Source organism: Meles meles, chromosome 10 (genome assembly GCF_922984935.1).
Source record: "Meles meles chromosome 10, mMelMel3.1 paternal haplotype, whole genome shotgun sequence".
NCBI lineage: Eukaryota > Metazoa > Chordata > Mammalia > Carnivora > Mustelidae > Meles > Meles meles.
In genome coordinates this window covers 33,757,448-33,769,976 of record NC_060075.1, presented here as the reverse complement: position 1 = coordinate 33,769,976, position 12,529 = coordinate 33,757,448, and the positions used below count along the sequence as shown (strand labels likewise).

The 12,529-nt window shown below is 36.4% G+C and overlaps 1 protein-coding gene across 3 annotated transcripts in view; it reads left to right on the top strand.

The window, feature by feature from the left end:
- Positions 1–12,529, top strand: part of MET (MET proto-oncogene, receptor tyrosine kinase) — a 118,023-nt gene that overhangs the window by 26,316 nt on the left and 79,178 nt on the right. For all 3 annotated transcript variants that reach the window (XM_046020761.1, XM_046020760.1, XM_046020759.1), the window contains exon 2: positions 3,135–4,351. In XM_046020761.1, the coding sequence (XP_045876717.1) occupies positions 3,149–4,351 (1,203 nt within the window). In that variant the 5' untranslated portion in view covers positions 3,135–3,148. The remainder of the gene's footprint in view (positions 1–3,134; positions 4,352–12,529) is intronic.

Sequence of the window (12,529 nt, the reverse complement as noted above, 5' to 3'; positions counted from 1 at the left end):
TAGAGAAAGGCATCATATCTCTGTATTCCTAGAACCTACCACCATGCCTGGTCCTTAGTAGATACCCAATAAATGTTAGTGGGAGAAAGATCTACAAATAAGCACATTTCTTTCCTACAATTTAAGAATAAACTTTTGAGAGATGCCTGGGTGGCTCAGTCAATTAAGTGTCTGCCTTTGCCTCAGGTCGTGATTCCAGAGTTCTGCCATCAAGTCCCACGTTGAGTAACTTACCCAGCGGAGATCCTGCTTCTTCCTCTTTCTGCCACTCCCCCTGCTTGTGCGCTCAATCTCTCTCTCTCTCTTTCTCTCTCTCTCTCTCTCTCTCGGATAGATAAATAAAATCTTTAAAAAGAATAAATCCTTCTTGACCCTGATTTGCTTGCCCTTCCTTTGACAAACATTCTACTTCCTTACCATACATTTCCTTGTATCCAGTACAACTAATGAATCTACTGAGCTTACTCTTGAAAGTCAAGTCCTCCTCAAGCCCCTCACCTGGTTTCTGTGACACAGTACAACATGGGCTATCTTGACACCTCACTGAACTTACCTCCCTTGATGCCTTCATTTGTTTCTCCAACATGAGTAATCCCAAGATTTCCTTCATTCAACTTTTTTCTTCCTTTACCTTGTCCCTCCATGAACTAACTTACTCTTGATTTTAACCATTATCTCTGTGTAGATAACATGCAAAGTTTATTCCTAATCCAACTCAAGTCCCAATTACTCTACCAAGCACTCATACTTCCACTTAACACTGTCTCACCCCAGACGGATATTGTCTTACCTAAGACTGATCACTCCACCTTCCTAGTAAAGGCAGACTTCTCCTCAGAATCCTTCTTGTCATTTGCCTCTATTGGTTGACACAGATGCTCTGTCTTCTTGGAATCCTTATTCCTCACTTACCTGATGAACAATGTAAAACCTACTAGTCATCCCTGTAGTAGAACGTTTTCACTCATTTCCCAATAACACATGAAACTCAACATATTTAAAACCAACTTATCGTATTTGTCCATCTTTAGCCTAACTTCCTCCTATTGACTACCCTAGTTTTTAAATCATTCCCCCTTTTCTCAGATAACTGTTAGTCATCTTTGCATGCTCTTTTGTACTCTACCAACTGAGGTGTCAAATCTTATTTATTCAAATATTCTCTCATTAATCACTTCCTTTCTATTCTTGGGGATACCCTCTTGGTTCTGGCCCTTATAGATAATAAGGTTATGGACTCCTATCATATGGTCTTCCTGTTGCTATGTTCTAAACCATGCTCTCAGCCACATTGCTTCCAGATCAGTCTTTCTGAAGTAAAACTTCGATTATGATTCTCCAGCTCAAAATCCTTGACTTTTCTATTACCTTGTAAATAATGTCTACAATTCCTGTCAGTTTGGTAGGGTAAAATTATCTTTGATTTTGGAGTCAAAAAAGATTTGAATTCAAGTTCTGGCTACTACACTTAACCTTTTCTGTAACTTTGAGCTTATTGCCAGATTTTTATTCACTTAGATATTTGACAGAGAGAGACAGCAAGAGAGAGAACAAAAGCAGCGAAGTGGGAGAGGGAGAGGCAGGTGAGCTATTTGCAGGGCTCATGGGATCATGACCTGAACTGGAGGCAGACACTTAACGACTGAGCCAACCAGGCTCCCTTTTATTCACTTATTTATTCAACATATATTTATTTGATACCTACAGTGTTCTAGTCTCTATATCAGATACTTGGGAAAGAGTGACGAGCCAAACAAACATTGTCCTTCCTTTCCTGAACCTCAAAACATAGTGGACTTGTCCCTATTTCTCATTATCATAGAAATTCTAAGTACAAGTCATGTCTCCCTCTCTTGATGCTTTTAGCTCTTGATTTTTGCTATGCAGGGTATTATAATGCTGTGTACTATAGTTATTTGCATATGTGCGTTGCCTCTCCACCACAGCGTAAGTTCACTGAAATTACCACACCCCATTTCCATAATGCAAATACAGAGCCGTGCACATACTAGTTGTTAGTGAATTCTGCTGTGATTTTGTAGACCTAGGGTTAGTCTTTGGCATGGTTATAATGCCTAGTAAGTTTTTTAAAGTTCCTTTTGTCTTGTCAGAATTATGCACTAAAAAAGGAGGGAAAAAAATAATAGCTATTTGGTTTCTATTCCTTCTAAGGCCTCTCCTTTTTAACCTATCACCCTGCCTACAACTTTTATAAGTAGAGCTAACAGTGTTTGTAACTCATGTACCTTAAGTTTCAAAACTGAAAAACAAATGCATTCATGATAACTAGTTAGAAATATTGTCCATGTGCATACAATGGAATGTTAAAATAATGTGGTTTTTTTTTTTTTTACTAAATAGCTTTTGACTTGTTAATGAGCAATATGTTGTTTTTCCCTGAGAAATAATTCTAGGACTTTAGTCTTGAACATTATATTTTATATTATTCATTTTCAGCTTATTGTTTTTATGTTTCCAGTGATCTTACACTAAGTTAAGCATTTGTCTATCCAAAACAATAGGTCAACTATAGCCAAATTATAACCATACCTTTCCTCTGCATACAAAATCCTATAAACAGCATGTGATCATATTGCTTCTAGAATTTATGATTGTTTTCTTCCAAAAGGAAACTAAATTTAGCCTTGTAATTCTACATGCTCCCAAGGAAACAATGCCTGCTGTGATTTCTAGAATAAATGAATCTGAACCACAGTTCCTTTACTTGACTAACTAAAAAAGTTTAAATATCAACCTAGTCATTACCACAGATATTAAACCACATTAAACAACAGCAAGGGGTTAAGAAAGAAATTTGCTGTTTCTGACTTCATCGCTAAATGAGTCTAACTTAGTTTCTGTATTGCCTTTAATACAGAACATTGTTTGCATCTCATAATGGTTCTCTAAAATTACTTGTTCATGGCTTGAGTCTAAAATTAAACTATGTAGAGTCATGTCCATCTGCACAATGCATCTTTATGTGAAATCGTTAGAGTTTTTTGTTTTCACTTGATGTAAAAATTCCAGTTAGGAAGATTTGTTTCTAATAGTTTAACTGGTATAGTTCTTTCAGTTTCTTCTTTGTTCGTAATGACAACTAAACTGCTCTCACCTTCAACATGTTTTGGCAGATAAGCTTCTCACCATGAGGGCCCCTGCTGTGCTTGCACCTGGCATCCTTGTACTTTTGTTTACTTTGGTGCAGAAGAGCTGTGGGGAGTGCAAAGAGGCACTAGTAAAGTCTGAGATGAATGTGAACATGAAGTACCAGCTTCCCAACTTTACTGCAGAAACACCCATCCAGAATGTTGTTTTACACAAGCATCATATTTACCTCGGTGCAGTTAATTATATTTACGTTTTAAATGACAAAGACCTTCAGAAGGTTGCTGAGTACAAGACTGGGCCCGTGCTGGAACACCCAGATTGTTCCCCATGTCAGGACTGCAGCCACAAAGCCAATTTATCAGGCACTGTTTGGAAAGATAACATCAACATGGCTCTTCTTATTGACATATACTATGATGACCAGCTCATTAGTTGTGGCAGTGTCCAGAGAGGGACCTGCCAGCGACATGTCCTTCCACCCAGCAATACTGCTGATATACAGTCGGAAGTCCATTGCATGTACTCCCCACAGGCAGATGAAGAGCCTGGCCAGTGCCCTGACTGTGTGGTGAGTGCCCTGGGAACCAAAGTCCTGATATCTGAAAAGGATCGGTTCATCAACTTCTTTGTGGGCAATACCATAAATTCCTCGTACCATCCAGATCATTCATTGCATTCGATATCAGTGAGAAGGCTAAAGGAAACGCAAGATGGTTTCAAGTTTTTGACAGACCAATCTTATATTGATGTTCTACCTGAGTTCAGAGATTCCTACCCTATTAAATATGTCCATGCCTTTGAAAGCAATCATTTTATTTACTTTTTGACTGTCCAACGAGAAACTTTAGATGCTCAAACTTTTCACACAAGAATAATCAGGTTCTGTTCTGTAGACTCTGGATTGCATTCCTACATGGAAATGCCTCTGGAATGTATTCTCACAGAAAAAAGAAGAAAGAGATCCACAAGGGAGGAAGTATTTAATATTCTCCAAGCTGCATATGTCAGTAAGCCCGGGGCCCACCTCGCTAAGCAAATAGGTGCCAACCTAAATGATGACATTCTCTATGGAGTGTTTGCACGAAGCCAGCCAGATTCAGCTGAACCAATGAATCGCTCTGCCGTCTGTGCATTCCCTATCAAATATGTCAATGAATTCTTCAACAAGATCGTCAACAAAAACAACGTGAGATGTCTTCAACATTTTTATGGACCCAACCACGAACACTGCTTTAATAGGGTAAGTCACATTTATTTCCCATTTATAAACTATAAAGTATAAGTCAGAATAAGTAGCAGTCTAGAAAAGAGTATCAGGGGCTTTTTGGTGCTTGGTAAATGATCTTTATCCGAAATATTTGTACATTCTTTCCAAGAAAATTTAGATTTTGAACCTTGATTTAAATATAAAATCATAGCTTGAGAAAAGATTAATGTGGTTCTAAAAGAAGAAATATTGGGGCACCTGGGTGGCTCAGTGGGTTAAAGCCTCTGCCTTCAGCTCAGGTCATGATCCCAGGGTCCTGGGATCCAGCGCCACATGGGGCTCTCTGCTCAGCAGGGAGCCTGTTTCCTCCTCTCTCTCTGCCTGCCTTTCTGCCTACTTATGATCTCTGTCTGTCAAATAAATAAATAAAATCTTTAAAAAAAAATAAAAGAAGAAATATTTTACAGTTTGGCTTTACATGTTTATAAACACTTTATTAACTTTATTTTTCATATAAGCTTTAATAGTTCTGGTCAGATTTACACAAAGCTTAACACAACAGCAGTTCCTGTAAAACACAATTATTAAGATCCCCGTGCAGTCTTTACAGCATTTAAAATGAGAAGCTCAAGTTAATTTGTGGGTTTTGAAGGCTTTTTCTTTATGAAGCCCCATTCACTCACTGATATACAAGTGCATAGTTTATATTCTGGGCATTATATAAAGACAATTAAAGTAAAAACAAAAAATTTCTTCTAAAATGTTGGTAAATAAAATATTTTTAAATGAACTAGTACACTTCTCTGAATAACTTAGAAAACTAGAGAGGAAGTTTATATTCCCAAATCCTTCCTTGTATTTTCTACATGATGGACTTTCTACATGAATAGACATGTGTCTACCACCTTCTAGTTAGGTACTTTTTACCTGGTTGGTATTTGATATTTATAAATACAAGTATTTTGATCAATACTTGTTTATACCTATATGAAAGGGTATTTTCACATGAAATGTCAGGGACATTCTTTGTTGCTTTGATTTAGATACAGTAAAAGCTATCAGCTATACCCAGAGGATCGATTTATCCTACTAGCCATCAGATCACTTGGCGCTAGAGGAAGAGCACCAGATCAGGAGTTCTCTGCAGCCTTGGGCTCCCTTGGTTTGGACCCACATTCAAACATGTGAACCTGGCTACACCACCTAACGTAACAACCACTAGTGATCCTAACTGGATAAACAAATAATACAGCTTTTCTAAGTTGGTTTGACTTTGGAAATCCACATCTCACTACTTTAGCAGTCTTTAGTCTCTGTAATAACGGTTATAATTGTAAGCAAAAGGACATTAAACATATCTTTGATGAAAAAAAAGTATATAATATGCTAAAGGGTACCAACGACATATGAATCCAGAAACATTTGGTTCACTCTTGCTAAAATATCTGCGATACTACCCCAAATGGAAACTCCAAATAACATTTGCTTAAGATTTTATTTATTTATTTGTTTATTTATTTTAATTTGAGAAAGAGTGCTCATGTGAGTAGGGGGAGGGGCACAGGGAGAGAGAGAATCTCAAGCAGACTCCTCTCTGAGTGCAGAGCCGGTCACAAGTCTCAGTCTCAGGATGCTGAGATAATGACCTGGGCTTAAATCAAGAGTTGGATGCTTAACCAACTGAGCCACCCAGGCATCTCCCAAATTACTTTTTATAAAGCTAAAAAAATACTTCTGAGAAAATGAATTCATGTTTTAGTGAACTAAAAACATAACTTCCCTCCTTCCCCCTCTGAAGTCTAGGAATAAAAAATAATATACATGCATAAGTCCCAATTAAGACTTACTTCTTCCTCGCATTCATGTCATATATGTTGCAAACTCTGTAAGCAGCCACAGGATTCCTCATGTGGCTGCCCCTTTTCTTCAATAGAAAATACAAAAGAATGAGAAGAAATAAAGACTTTCAGAAACCTGTAATTATGGAAAAAATGAATATTAATAGCATTCCAGAGAAAGCAGTTTTTTGTATCCAATAAATTGCATCAGAAACACGAGTTTAAAAAGATTCTATTAGGAGTTCCTCCAGGGCCTCTAAGAAAGCTCATGACTTTGCTATTTAAATCCTGTTCTGTTAAAAATTAAAAAGAGACTTTACCGTATGAGGGTATATTAGTATCCTGTTTCATTATTTTGTACATTTCAACCCTCTGATGTAAAAGTATTTATCAATTCTAGAAATTGTCAAAATACATTTTATCTTTTCTACCCCTTTTACTCTTTTAGTGTTCCAAGAGAAACAAAAAGGCAGGATTATCTGATGAAATTCGGGTCAGTTTTATCACCCAGGAAAAATACCCAAAAATGCACCAACTGCACCTGAAACCATTATCATTTCCATCGCAAAAATTCCTGTGGAAAACAAGATGGAGCTTGCCAACATAGCCTTCTTATAAGGGAAGCCAAGTTTTGCACTGGCCAAATTCCGTAAAAACAAATACCTTCAAACCTCTTCTACTTATTTGCCTGTTTATCTTCTCTAGTTACTAACGATCGAAATTCTTCTGAGAATGAGACTGCCCACATTCTCAGTTTTCATATACCAGTTCACAAAAAGACCTAAATTGTTCCAATAATCAGCATACACTCATTTCCTAGCTTCATCTTGAAATGAAAGCACCAAGAGAGCCATTACTCACACAAAACAGAATGATTTACAAAATCAAACCTGTTTGGAAAGACTATACAATAAGACGACTCCGTTTTGTCTTGGCAACTTTATTTGGGAAGATATCAGGTGACACTTTTGACAATTTCTTGGAACAGAGCTTTTGTTTTGGCATAAAGTTTGGTGAATAAGCACATATATTGTAGTTTTGTTATTAACATCTCTAATCCAGCAGATCTTTATGGAGAGGCTATTGTGTGCTCTGTAGAGAAGGAAAGCTGCAGCAGTAATTTTCCGCTGAGGCTTCTGCCTGGTCCTCAGTGTGTAAGCAAAGCCATGGCAGGGATTTTCTGGCCCTGTCCAAGCTTCTACCATGTACAGAGGGTTTTTGTCACAGGATCAGACAGAGAGAGTGCCAAAAAAAAGGGGGGGTCTTTTAAATTCTAGGGGTCAAGCCAGTATTTAGGCCCAATTTACTTACTTCAGATCACATATTTGGTTGGGTTTCCCACTCTCACATTTGATGAAATCCGTCTATGTAGACTCTTCATATACAGCTTCTCATATTGATGACATCTCTAAAACCCTCTTCTGAGTCATTTGATAGTTTCCAGACCATATCATCTTCATATCTAAGTTATGTGTGCTTCAGAACTCTTTGATTCTGCATATGATGTTTCTGGAAACTTATCCTAAGCCTCAGGTACCCATTCATGTGATAATAGAGTTGATTGTATCAGTTCAATAAAAATAAATTCATGGTCTTCACAATATAACCATTTTCTATGTTGCTTTTGAAAATAATTCTTAAGAGAAGTTGTTTTAGTCTAATGTGTATTCCCTAAACAGCACATTCAAAACAGCTATTCAAAATAAAATAGGTGAGAAACTATCCCATAATAAGGAGACTTTTTTAAATCCCCAAACTTGGGGGGGGAAAAATCCCTCACTTTCTCTTTGGGGATAGACAGTTTTAAAATTCATTTCATTTTAAGCACATTGATGGGACTCTCCAACAGTTTCATACATATAAGGGATTTACTAACATGACAGTTATTCTAGGTAAAAAATAGAATCAGTACACCTTTGCCCAGTTTCCCACAAATGAGATCAATATTGACTAAAAAAAAAAAAATTGTAATCCCTAGGTCAGTAAAGGTCCTTTTTCCCTAAATTATACTTAATAAGAGAAGTGGATTAATACATTTTGGAAAGATTTTCAATCAGAGTTGAAACTTGGAAAAGGTTTATTGAAATATCTCTCATCTAACCAGAAAATATAATTAATCATATTACACTTTTTCTTGCGCTTCCAATATCAAAGTTTTGCTCTATATGTAAGCATTGGAAAGAATTTTAAAAAATTAGAGTAGACTTGAAGTAAAAAATATTTTCACCAACATCTTAATGACCAATGATTGATCAGTTGAAGGGGAGAAACAGGCAGTTTGGTGCCAGGTGCACCTAGATGCAAGTTCCAGCTTATTACATACCAGCTGTGTGACTTCTGCTGCATGACTTGACTGCTTAGAGTCTCAATCTCCTCATTCGTAACATGCACAGAACAAAACCCACTTCTTAGGGTTTTGTAAAACTTGGGGGTAATATATATAAAGTACCTAGCACAATAAGGTGACCATAAATTTAGCTCTTTGGGATACTACACAGCCTAAAGGAACGAGACTGAGCGCAAAGAGATCTGGGTTCAGATGTATACTCCACCATTTTATAGCCTTCTGGTCACAAGAGCATTGTTTAAACTCTCTGAACACATTTTCCCTCCATGCAGGGCCATTGGGAGAACAAATGCAATAATGTTTACAAAAGACCCTAACTTAGTCCTTGGCGTATAATAAATAGCAACTATTATTATAAGGAATACTTATGTAAAGAAAGACAAATTTAGATTATTGAATTTTCTGGAAGGAGCACATTCTTGTTCTATGGCTCATGAAGGTCTTACGTTCCTACCTATTAGGAATGACCCACTTCCACTATACTTAATTTGTGTAAGTCCTTCTTAAAACTTAATAGTTTAAAAAAAAAAAAAGAGGGGGAGAGAGAGAAAGAGGTAGGCAGTGGTGGTGATTTGGGCTGGAGAGAAAGAGAACTGAAACAGGATTGTACCCTAGTCAAGCTGGAAGGTGTAAGATATGCTTCTTTCCCCAACCTTCAATTCTAATTACCCATAGCACTGAAACATACTGTGCTTCCGTAACTTAAATTATACTGTGCGTTCAAGAATTTGCAGATAATGCAGTTTAAGAAAAAGTCAGACTCACAGGTTGTTTGTATCAAGCTTCTTTGTTTTTGAATATCATTTATACTCAAATTCAAAGAGTAGCCAACCACTTCCCAAAATAAAGGAAACTTAAAGTAGTAATTTTCCATCTCCGTTTCAAGGAGTGCCAAAGTTAAAGGGTCACAGCTCAGAGCCATCAGAGGAAGAAAGCAAAGTGACTAGAACAATTTTGAATGAAAACAAAATCAAAACAAGATGCAAACAAGGAATAATAGGAATAGGCAGAAAAATAAACATACCGTGATGTTTCTGTATTTCTATTATAAAGATGATAGATGAGTAAAATTGGGTTACATTTAAGTTGTAATGGAAGAAAATAATTGCAGCCTTCCATCAGGAAACCACAAGGACCATTATTGATCTGTCATCCTCAGGGCATGTCTCATAATATTTAATAATATAAACAAAGATTTATAACTCTTTATAGGCCATATATCTGTAATCTCCCACACACCGCACCATTTGAAAAGGGAATGTGGAGTCAGTGTTACAAATAACATCCATGTAATTATACTGGTTTGGCATGTCTTATTTAAACAATCTAGCACTCTCAAGAGAGTATTTTTGTATTAGGGATGAAAAATGTGAAGTCAAACTTCAGGGTTTTTTTATTTCCTCTACTGGGAAACAAGAGAATGTTATCCTATAGGAAAAATGTTATTGAGGATTCTTCATTCTAAACACTAGATACCTTGGCCTTATGCCAAATGCAATAGCTACCAAAGCAAAATTTTGAAAGAAAGAAAATCCTGGAGGTATAGGGATTCAATATACTTTAAAAAAAAAAAAAAACCCTAAGTAGAAATTTGTTAATTTGACACTTGATTCCTCTCCTCCTATAAACTCTTCTTCACTTTCCCAGGCTCAGGGAGTCACTGATCCCTAACTTACTTATTAGAATTACATGCTACTGTCCCATGAAAAGTAGCATACTGCATTATTTTATTAAAAAGAATTTTGAATGATTTTCTTTCCAGAATTTTGTAATGCTCTCTGAGATTGTTGGGCACACCCAGAGAGTATTGAAAATGTGTTACAGAGTGAGCCCCTAATGTATGTCTTCTACTCTTTCTCTTCCTCCTGCTAATCCTTCTTTAAATGATTTGGTAGCTTATTCACAGGTTCACCCCAGGAAAGAATAAATAGTAAAGGCCTGACATTTTTATAAGCTAACAGCAAAGAAATACTGTTATTGCTTAAACTGTCACCAAAAATATAGGTAGGCTTTACCTGTGGATTACATTTTTTCATAATGTGATGAATGCATTCTAAATTAATTATTCATTCTTCTTACTGTCTTTTGAAGCAGGTGGTATAATGTTATTTTACATAAGTAGTTGGTTTCTACATGGAGATTCACTTGGTAAAATTAATGTAGCAAACAAGAGTTCATGCAAAAATGTTTAAAGTTGGCTTTTGAAAAGCTGGTGTTAACAGTACTTGGAAGACAGCTGTAATACATGATATTTTCATTGTCATAGTTCTACATGGTTAGAAACAAAAGCATGTGCGATCCTGCATTTTGATAAGACTGTTAACCTTCTTAAGTAATAATGGATTTTTTTACTCAGAATAATATATCAAATTTTGGATGTTACACTCTTACTTCAGATTTCTGTCTTATCAGTGGTCATCCCACCCCGCATTCTTATCTCCTGTAATAAGAAAAAGGAGGATCTGTTAAAATTTGGATAGAATACCCGCGAGGAATTTTTGCTGTTGCTTATTCATGGATTGGCACAGATACTAAATCAGTGGGCACATGGAGTCCAGAATGACTCAAGGCCCAGATATGTGTTGTATGTCATATCTCCAGACGCCAAGGGAGGGCTGTAAAAAGGTTCATTTATCAGGGGAATGAAACCAAGGGCTCAGCTACTCTTGAAGTTATTAAAACTGCCTTGGTGTTTTGTTGTTGTTTTGTTTTGTCTTGTTTTGTTTTTAATAATGGTGAATGTGGTAAGTGATTCTAAGATCCTGGATACATTTCAGTCTCCTAATTATGTATGTTTTCTAACTAAAAAGTTCTGGGCTAGTTCATTTGCATATGAATTACTCTCTGAGCAGGGTTGACTTCCTATCTTAAAAGCCTTGGGGAAGAGGTTTACTGCACTTCACCCAGACCTAGGCTAACGTAGAGCAGATGAAGTGCGTCTACCCTCTGTATTTCAAAAATATTCTCTAGTTTTTCAACAAGAGGACAGAAAAATGTCTTGTAAATGCAGACTGATATAAAATAAAGGCTCTTTTCACATTCTTGATGCTCACAAAAAGGGGAAATGCCTTATGAATAATAACTATAAAACAAAAAATAAAAACTGTGAATTCAGACTGAAGTCTGACCTCAGTTGTCTTATATGGGTAAATCACCAAAATGTTCATCAATCAGAGGACATTAAAATGGTAGGTGACATTTCAAATCATGCTCTAGGTAAAAGGGGTGAATTAAGGTCAGTTTTGATTTGGAAAGCAATCTTTTCTGAAGCTGATTTTGTGAAAATTAAGTTTGCTTAGTTGTCATCTCAAAATATATGGATTATTCATGATTTGCTAGAATTTATGTCCATGTACCTAAAAAGTGTAAATTTGTATGATATTAAATTTTCTAATGGCGTTTTAAATTCAAAATCTGATTAACGCTAGCAGCTAGCAGCCACTCTTAGTAACTGAACTTAGGTGAGGTGGTGCTCAAATGGGACATATGCAAAGATTAAATTGGTCTGTGAGCTGAGTGAATCAATAGTATTTAGTGCTAATGCACTAAGCAGATACAAGCACTAATGCAGTGATAGTCAATAGCAAAAACTAATATATCTGAAAATTATCTTGACAGTAAAATGTGCAATATTTTCCATTTATTTTAAGCTAATTACATGACACGCTCGTTCTTTCATCTTATTAGTTTAAGCCAAGTTCTGGAAGCCTAGTCATTTTATTTAGTGCATAAAATGACCAAAAACTTGTGATCGTTGTTTTCAGCAAAAGACGGAGGAATGGAGTTGTTCATATAACCAAGATTCAAGAAGAAATTGAATAGAATAGGTTTCTTGGTTAAGAGTCCCTAACCTTTCAGGTATTACAGTGGTGAATGACCTAGGCATGGTTCTTTTCTTGAAGTGAACACACAGGGGAAGAGATGACAATAAAAACTCAGTCACACCAGTAAATACATCATGATAGTTCACGAAATACAGTGTGAGGGAAAGGGATGCCTGTGAATGCAAATAAGGAGGAATATGTT